The sequence below is a fragment of the Sander vitreus genome, chromosome 20 (assembly GCF_031162955.1).
Source record: "Sander vitreus isolate 19-12246 chromosome 20, sanVit1, whole genome shotgun sequence".
Lineage (NCBI taxonomy): Eukaryota > Metazoa > Chordata > Actinopteri > Perciformes > Percidae > Sander > Sander vitreus.
The window spans coordinates 17,061,562-17,071,149 of record NC_135874.1 but is presented as its reverse complement, the minus strand read 5'-3'; the positions used below and the strand labels follow the sequence as shown (position 1 = coordinate 17,071,149).

Sequence of the window (9,588 nt, the reverse complement as noted above, 5' to 3'; positions counted from 1 at the left end):
TTGCGCAATCGTTAACATTCCTCTTCTTTTGTCACATTTTCCCCAGAACTAGAGTGCAGTCACTGAGCCCCGGGAACTGTGTCCAGGCCAGTTACTCGGTGGTTGGTTAAGTGACGGCCAAAATGCTCAGAAGCGTTCAACTGCTCTTCTGATGTGATGAAGATTTTCTGCGGTTAAACCCAGCTGTGTCCCGGGCCTCTCCCCCGAGTTTATGGTTGAAAGGACAAACTTTTCTCGACAAAGAGTGGGCAGATTCAATTATTCTGGTAGCTGAAGAACTACCTGCAACTTGAATGGCTTTATATTCAGCACTGGAAGCTGCTAGCGTTGCTATCTAGTGTTTAACCCTTGTGTTGAGCTCGGGTCACATTGACCCGTTTTTAAATTTTTGTTTTCTATCGGAAAATATGGGACGTAGAAATAAGCGCGGAAAACGTTGGAAAAAGCAAAAACAAACTAAAAACAAAACAAAACAAAAAAAAAGGCGTAAAAAATGTCAGAAAAAACCTTGTTTTTTTTCAAGGTTGAAGGGAAGACAACACAAGGGCTAATATTGTACTGATGCATGCACAGCGAGACCAGCTGAAGACTGACATTCCTCAGGCCCGCTCTCTATGCATCAAACACATTCTCGTCAGCACCCTCACCTGTCACTCATCCTCTATCTGAGCTCATCTGTCCCAGCTGAAGGTCACAATATGGCTGGTTCCTTTGGAGAGGCCCCGTAAGGTCCCGATGCGCCATGCTGCCTGAGTAAACATGGCGCAGCAGTTCATAAAGATGCATGTTGTGGGCCTCCATCTGTGTATGTTTGAATGAATGTGTGCATATTGAGGAGTCTTCCTGAGATGGGTTTCCTGACTGCGGGGATACATACATACCGTTAGTTAGGCTGGCTGAAATATTGATGTTGTGTTTTGTTCTCATTTTTGCTGTACTTGAGAGGCCATCTGGATAGATCAGCCTTTCTCACGTTAAATATTAATTCGCCCATTGAATATGACCAGGGGAGTATAAAAGAGGGTCATTTTGTAATGCGAGAGAAAAAAAGAGGGAGAGGTGGTGGTGGTTGGGGGTGGGTTGAGCAGGATTCAACAATAGGTTTTTCCTAACAGATGGAAGATTGGCTGCAGGGATATAGTTCAGTGTCACAGTGGAAGCTGATATCTGATTATATTCCTCCCAGCTCACGAACACAAAGGGATTACATGTGGTTACATGAATAATGAAATTAATATTATTTTGTTGACACGTGTCTTATTTGTTGTGCCACAGTTGTGAACTGCTGAATACAGCCTATCAATCGGCCTCTTTGTGCCGCATTACTCAGGTAAGACCGACGGATCAAGTTCTTCCAACAAGCCAATCAAAAAGGTCGCTTCTGGCCAACTCTGCCACCTAAAGCAACTATCCAATGAAATGAGGCTTGTAATTAGCTGAGAAATGTCCATGTGGCAGGACGCAATCATGAGTACAAATTTAAAAAGCTCTCAATCGGATTATTGACAGTTCAGCGGTCCAAACTGTGTTCAGCTTTTCCCTTCTTTCGGCATCAACAGAGAAATGCACCGTGATCTGAATGTGCACTTACTCCGCAAACTCAACAATGAATTTTAATGATGTGCTTAGGAGTGCAAACCAGCTAACAACATGACAATCCTAACAAGGTGCCTTTAAAGGTTGTGGTTTCATTAAATGAATCCCTCCGTTCTTAATGAACAAAGCCTATTAATTATGAACAAATCTGTAGCCTAACGCTGATTAAGAGGAGGGATGGTTGCCTAGGAGCATTGACCGGTTTTAAAATACCACTTCTACTTTTGGTTGGTAACTGGAGCCCCTGCAGTATGACAATAATATGGTGGAAAGTAAATAAGGCGGTGGGGTAGGTGTTTATGGTGCTGTCAGAAGGGCACCACAAGCCTAGGTGATCAATAATGCAGTCTGGCATGTGTCTGGGTGGCTTAGTTGCCTATTGATACTGTGTGGTTGAATAACGGTACAGAAATAACACCTGTGAAAAAGCAAAATAGCTGTACTTTCCTGTCAAGCTCAAAACAGTCCATAGGAAAACCTGTGTAATATTTTAAAGTAATAATCATTGTTTACGGGGGGACCTATTTCCAACAGCAGGCCTCCAGGTTCCCACTGCTCAGTCTAAACAATAATTGGCCTTACACAGTTGAATTACCATTTTCAGATGCTAAATCAACACAGCTGGACATCCTAAAGTTTGTGTTTATGTCTGTTCACTACCTTTCCGACTTGAGTCTAAAAATAGCTCGGCAGCATCCTGCTGCGATGCTGAAGGTGCAGTCATCTTTCCCCTTTGAAGGACACAACACTGTCTGAAGTTTGGGAGCAGGGGGAGTGGGGGAGGGAGGGAGGAAACGGTGACTACCGTGTGACAAGCACCCTGTTCCTTCCTCCCAAGCCTGAGAAACAGGAAGTGCTGCACATAAGGCATTATTGTGACGGAGAGGAAATGCAAGGTCCTCTAAAATAAGAGCTCCAATCTGGTTGTCAATGACAGTAGCCTGTCCTCAATAGCCCCACAGAGACACCCTGACAACGACACCACCACCACCAGCACCACCCCCCCCCCCCACACACACACACACACACACACACACACACACACACCCTCCAAACCATCACTGTTGAGTGACGCAGATATATAAAACAAGATCCCATTCTGTAGCCATACAAGACTTCAATGTGTAGTGAATCGTAAAAAAGAAATACAGAGCAAGTCAATGCAGTTAAGTCTACATATAAAGTCGTGGGAAGGTATTCACTTTTGTGAGATTTGAGTGGAGCAGCTCAAAGAGAACATCAATGGCCATCTTTAAGATCATGTGTTAAACCTTTTGTTCCCTGCTAATCCCACCCACATACAGATTGAGCAACAACAGCATTTCAAAGGGTTAAAGGAGGCATATGGGTAGAATCCATCCTTCTTGTGTTTAGCAGAAGCTGAGGAGGAGCTGGTTGCTAAGAGAGATGCAAGGCTTTGTGCCGGGCTGCCTCCCAGTTAATTAAAATCCTACTTTATCGGTTTCACGCTTTCAATTAGAAAGCTCTGGAAAGGGCCCAAGCCTCTACATGTAGATAACCATAGCAATAAGATGTGATTAATACGGGGGGCCCATTTGCGCTGCAGCAATGCCCTGCTGTTGTGTCCATGCCTTGTTTTGATCCCAGGCACCAACCTCTGATGATCCAGGCAGAAATGGCTGTGCAGGGCCTCTCTGCAAAGTCTGCACAGCACCTCAAGCAGCAAATTAGATGGATAAGATCTGCTTTTGAAGAACATGGCAGGTGCTGGCCACCTGTGATCATGTACATCTGAACTGCAGCAATGACTGAAGTATCACTGTTTAGTCTGTGCCAAGTCTAATGGTTTTCTTTGGTCATCTGTAATAAAAAAAAAAAGTGTCAGCTAGCAATGTTTTTGCTCAATTAACAGCAGATCCATCAATGCCTGTCACTGCTTTTCACAATCAATTAACTGCAATACAGAAGCCAAGCGGAACCAGATATAAATCACACTTAGCACATAATAAGTTGTATGGGCATGTGGAGCTGTTTTTTGTTGTAGTTTGTGTTACAATTACAATTATCTCGTCATGTTCTGCATGATAAAAAAAATAATCAAACTAATATAAACACCTACATTTTTTAATATCGTACAGATTATCAATTATTACTCAAACTAAATTGAGAAGGTTTTAGAGGCAAAACATTTACGAAATACGACACAAATAGGAACAGACAGGCAATAAGTGTCACAAATAATCAGTGTTGGGAGTAACGTGTTACAAAAGTAACGCAATTACAGTAATGTATTAATAACGTAACGCAGTAATATAACGCATTACTAATTCAATTTCGGTAATAATATAATGCAACATTTAGTGGTGTTGCGTTTTTTTAAGAATTCCCCAACACCGCGAAACATTTCTTCACAGGAAAAAAAAAGCTGCGAGTATTATATCCTGTTGCTGTAATTGATGGTTGAGATGACTGCAGAAATGGAGACATTTGCGAGATGGACATCTCCAGGAGTTATTACACTGCGGTGAAGTGAGCTGTCCCGTCACTGTTCCCGTGGTCAAAACCAGAATCAGAGACGGTACGTCAGCGCGGACAGCAGTGGGTCTGAGCTACTGACAGATATAAACACGTCGGGAATTATTGTTGAGGCTTGTTATACATAAATATCATTGCATTTTATCAGCCGTGGAAAGTAACTATGCCGTACTTCAATACAACTGTAACGTCATTTTAATTGAGTATTTTAATTTTCTCCTACTTGCCATATTTTCTCTATTTTTATAGCTTTAGTTACTTTGCATATTCATATTAATTATACAAAATATTAGGAATAATCTATGATGTATTTAAGTGGAGAAAGAGGAGAGTTTATTGATCCGGTGGTGAAATTCACAAGCTACCTGCCAAGTCAAACTTCTGCTGTTATTTTGGTGAAAGTAACTCAAAAGTATTGCAAAAGTAGTGTAAAGCATTACCATTCAGATACAGTAACATTGTAAGATAACTAATAACTCAAATAACAGTAACTAGTAATCTATACTGTATAAAAGTTTGGAAGTAACTTGCCCAACACTGCAAATAATACAAATATATTTGATTTAACTGGTATTAAACGTCCAAACAACTGAATCTCTTTTTTTTTTTCTATATAAAGTCTTGTCACAAACACCTGGCATCAAACAAACCTTTGCACAAAACAAAATATTTACTGCCATCTACTGGTCAGTTTAGGAAATCACAAACATCAGTAATACATGTCCTTATATAGCTTTAACACTTCCTTTAGTATCTGAAAGACATGAATGACTGCATGAGTGAAGATGGGACGGACTTGGGTGTCGATCTGAATTGTTCTCCTGCCATGCCAAAAGTGTCCTTTGGCAGGTCATGAACACTGGGGCCAGGCTGGGACATCACTTCTTGGGCAAGTGTATGGTTGGGGCACGAAGTAGCCGCACCCATCCTACCAGGAGTTATCATGTCCCCCATACTCTCTCTGGGGATCTGATCTTGTGATTTTTGGAGAAGGAAGCCTCTTCCTATGGCAGGTAAGGCCGGGATGGATGACGCCTCTTTCCGAAAGGGCCTTCCTCTTCCCATTGTGTCCATCAGTACCTCTGTGCGCCCTCTGCCTACACCAAGTGACAGGGGAGTGGTAACAGCCATTTGTTTCCTGAGGTCTGATACAGTGGTAGCTGGGTCAGGGGAGGCATGGACATCCACAGACAAAACATTGTTGACTCTTGGGGGGCTCGTGGGCAGCTTGTGAAGGAGAGGGTCAACTTGTGAAGGTGATTCCACATTTGCAGATTCAAAGGATTCTACCTGTGTCTGGCCGTGCTCCTCTGTTACAAGTGAGGGCTGGGATGGAGTCTGAGCTCGGGGGTTGAAGCGTGCCAGCAGACCTTCCTCTGTGACAGGGTAGTGGTCTGCAGCCCGCTTCTGCCGCTCACGACGCATTTGCTCCAGCTGCCTGAGCTCTCTGGGCAGCTCCAACACACTCTCCTTAAGATGCAAACAGGAAGATTTTTGTGTTTGTGGAACAATGAATGTGCTTTAAGGATAGGTTCACATTTTTTTCCAAGACTGTCTTGAAACAATACAAACAGTGAAGTAGTTTTTGGTTGCCGCTATTGTTCCTTCTGTCCATACTGGCTGTGAGGAGATCCCTTCCTAACAATTTCAATGTAAAAGATGGGGGGAAAAAAATCCACAATCCTCATTCACTGAAAAAAAATGAATTTGAAAGTTCAGCTGAAGCTAATGTGAGACTTTAGTAGTCAAATCTATATCTATCTATCACAATAAAACAATGTTGAGTGTACTAAACAAAGGACTGTAATTTGACATCCACCTGATTTGACTTACTCAGACTGCTAAAGCTTAAAATTAACTTCAACTAAACTTTGAAATATATTTCTTACACAGAATGAGGACTTTCGATTTTGTTCTCCATCACTTACACTTGAATCATAGCAGAAAGGGATCTCATGAAAGCCAGTATGGACAGGAGGAACAATTTCAGTGACAAAAATCTGTTTCAATGTACATATTGGCATGTGCATATTGTATTAAGGTAAAAATGAAATATATGTGAACATACCTTTTAAATGAGCTTCAGCAAGGTTTTTTATGAAGGCAATACATAAATTAAAGCAGCTTAAAATCTGAATAATCTCAGTAATGGAACTAAGACACCTACACACCTGTACAGAAACACAGTCTGCTGTGAATGGTGAATGCGTAGTATGAAACAAACTTGTTGGTTCACCTGATTAAAAATACGAAACAACCTCTGGATTGAATATAAAAAGAAGCAGACCTGTGTAACGGCAGCCAATTGGATGCTGTTTTGCTTTTACTTGATTGGGCATAGAGTGTGCATGGTGGTTAGCAAGTACACATTTCCAAAATGGAAAAAGTATTTATCTACCAAAGACAACTTGCCTTTATGCCCTGGAAATGTGCAATTTGTGAATTACCCACCATGCTAACATGCTCCAATTCATCAGGTTGGTAGTGGCTGCTGTTGAGGTATGAATCCACCAGGGCCATGTAGTCTGTCATGACAGTATCCAGCAGCACCAGTCTGAGAGGCTGAAGATGGATCACTGACAGAGCCATCACCTTAAGCAGGGGTACAGGACAGGGACGCTTGTACCACATCTCCAGTTCTTCCTGCAAAGACACACACCAGTGATTCCAGCACTTTAGGGGTGGGGAAAAAAAAAAAAAAAAAAAATCGATACAGCATAGTATTGCGATATTTTCCGTGGCAATACTGCATTGATACACAGACGTCAAGGATCGATCTATTATTATATATGTGTTGGTAAGACAATCCCATTTTGCAGCAAGTGAGATGGACGAAAAGAGAAATGTATCATTTTAGATAAAACAGATGTTGACAAAGTTTCCTTTTGGGGACATAATTTGAAATTGGGAAAAAATTGAAGTTGGAAAATAGGTAATAAAATGCAATATGTCGCAGAATATTGCAATATGTTTAAAAATCGCAATAATATCGTATCGTGACATAAGTATCATGATAATTTCGTATGAGGAGGCCTCTGGTGATTCTAACCCCTACAGCACATGCAGATACAACTACACGGTAAATGAAACCATCTTGGATTGGAGACAGTGTACTGCACCTTCGTGAGCTGTGACATCATCTGAAGGGACAGAAGCTGTGAGGAGGGCACCTTCAGATGGAGACTCACTACCTCCTGCAGAGTACTGACTCTGTCGGGAAGGAGACCTCCTGTCTCGGAGTAGAAGCACATGACATCTGCCACCTACACACACGCAGAAAGAAAAGCAGGAAATAAGTAAGCTCACCTAAACATGCAGGAGAGAACGTAGGCCACCGTACATACTGCATGTACCTGCGTATCAAAGACGTTGGTTAGCTTTACTCCAAACTGAGCAATCAGACATCCAGCAATGGCTCTGCAGTCATGAATGACCTGTACAAAATGTACAATCAACAGAGATGTGATGGTAATAATCATCACTGTGACTAAACAGTATTTCTATTGTCTGTTTAGAATGCTTACCTTCAGTATGCGTTTATTTTCCAGGATCATGGAAAGACCGTTCTTAAAGGCCCGAGCTCCAAGTAAGAGAATATCAAACAGGTATACCTTGCTTTTAGTGGCAATCTAGATGAATGAAGAATAGTTTGTTATTTTCTTCTTCTTTTCATTCTTGTGATGAAGGAAAAGTAAGAAGTGAAGGAGAGAAGGACTCAAAAAAAGCAGGAATGCAGAACTTCTTACCTGCAGCCAACACAGTCTCCCATGCTTAAATACCTCGACTCCATCAGCGCCCACACCGATCACATGCTGCTTCTTGATATGCATCACCTGACGGATAGGAACTCAGAGATATTATCGAGAAATTTACACAGGTTCTCAGTAAATATGTCCACCATTATACTGTCCCGTATAGATTTGCATACTGACAAGTATGTCATTTAAAGTGATTTATGCAACAGTAAAGGAACTTTAAATCAACTCACAGCAGACGCAAACTTCTCATGAAACTCATCAATGACTACAAAGTTAATGTACTCCTCTTCATCTTCATCATCATCTGTGAAAAAGGGTCCTCTCAATAGTAAGGATTTCCATTTGGAAGACATAAACTTGAAACTGGAAGTATGCTGAATTTTGAGTATGATTAAAGCTTTAGCAAAAACACTTAATTATTATCATGCTCACCAAATGTGATTGTCTTCCTGTATGGCTGAAACTTGTCCACATTCAAATGCTCTTCAAATTGGTGGTCATGAATATTTCTGTGCAACACATTGCATGTTTCCATATGGCCATATTAGTGCAAGCACAGTGTGCGGTCACCACAGTGACAACATTGTTTATTACTTACCCAATAGTAGTGTTTGCTTGATTGGTAAACTCCACTGTTATTAAATTACACAAAAAAGGCATGTCAGATGTCAAAACTTTTAATAGAAATATTCAGCCTTCACTTTTTAGATATCACTTGTCATGAGTGAACTAACCATTCAGAATCTCATGCCCGAAGAACATTTTTGAGCCAGGACATTTGAAGCCATTACTGCCACCAACAACTGAAACAATACACACAAGTTAATAACGTTAATTTAGATACGAATATAGAGATGTTTTTGTGCCGTTTCAGCATATTCCTTCAGAAAGACAGAACTGTTATCCCAACTATACATAATAAACGATAGACATTTTACTAACCGTCCGCCAAAATCAGTGTTTTGTTAGGATTAATACGTTGGATGACGCCGAGGTAAGATGAAGTCTTAAGGGTAAGTTTGACGCGTTTTCCCTTGAGGGTATTCAGGAACTGAACGTCGTCCACAACCATTTTGAAGTCAAGCAAGTTAGGAGTTGTTTTAAGCTATTAAAACAATGAAGCTGCTAGCTTAGAAAAAGAAGGTTGCCGACGCTTTTCTATGAGCCAAAGCATCAATTACTAGGCCAGCCACTTGTCATTTAACTTAACGTTAGCAAGCTAGCTAAGTTACGCGTCAGTGCGCTAAAGTAGCATCAAGAGGAGCATATTATAAAAGGCCAATGCTGCGTTCAAAAGCTTCTCGTTAATTTCTGTATCTTCTTCCTCGTCCCTGCTAACATTACGAAATTAGCAACAACAAAAACCCGTATAGGCCGGGTAAGGCTATATCTACAGTGTCTACCATTATATACTTTCTGCTATACCCACATATCAGCATGATAAAGCTACTATGTTAATAATTTGAACATGTTAGACTTTGGTGCCTCCTAGTGGACTAAAAAAGAGACTGTGGCAGGCAGCAATGTGGCGTGTCAAGATGAAAATGACATTTGATGATGCTAATTTTAAACTGTCATTAGGTTTTTAATATGGATTAATATGACCTGAATTAGTGTGATTCAAGCTGTATTCAGTGAGGTTGTGTTAAATCAGGCCAGTTCAACAAGCATATTATTAGCTCCTTACAATCAGGGGCATGCCAATTAAAACAAAGTAAAGAAATGCAAAAGAAGGTCT

At 41.0% G+C, this 9,588-nt stretch overlaps 1 protein-coding gene across 1 annotated transcript; it reads right to left on the bottom strand.

The window, feature by feature from the left end:
• Window positions 1-3,695: 3,695 nt before the first annotated feature.
• Window positions 3,696-9,327, bottom strand: exd1 (exonuclease 3'-5' domain containing 1). The gene is made up of 11 exons (XM_078276918.1): window positions 8,793-9,327; window positions 8,585-8,653; window positions 8,449-8,482; window positions 8,283-8,359; window positions 8,081-8,154; window positions 7,839-7,925; window positions 7,617-7,721; window positions 7,446-7,526; window positions 7,212-7,355; window positions 6,544-6,735; window positions 3,696-5,562 (listed from the first exon to the last, which is right to left on the bottom strand). The coding sequence occupies exons 1-11, from the start codon at window positions 8,920-8,922 to the stop codon at window positions 4,840-4,842; spliced, it is 1,716 nt and encodes a 571-aa protein (XP_078133044.1). The 5' UTR covers window positions 8,923-9,327; the 3' UTR covers window positions 3,696-4,839.
• Between the last annotated feature and the right edge of the window lie 261 nt (window positions 9,328-9,588).

Bases quoted from the DNA above. Each gene is read 5' to 3' on its own strand.
- exd1 (XM_078276918.1), bottom strand. From the start codon at position 8,922: ATGGTTGTGGACGACGTTCAGTTCCTGAATACCCTCAAGGGAAAACGC. The intron at 8,360-8,448 runs GTAAGTAATAAA...TGTGTTGCACAG, and splicing joins CAAGCAAACACTACTATTGG to AAATATTCATGACCACCAAT. The intron at 5,563-6,543 runs GTGGGTAATTCA...TTGCATCTTAAG, and splicing joins AATTGGAGCATGTTAGCATG to GAGAGTGTGTTGGAGCTGCC.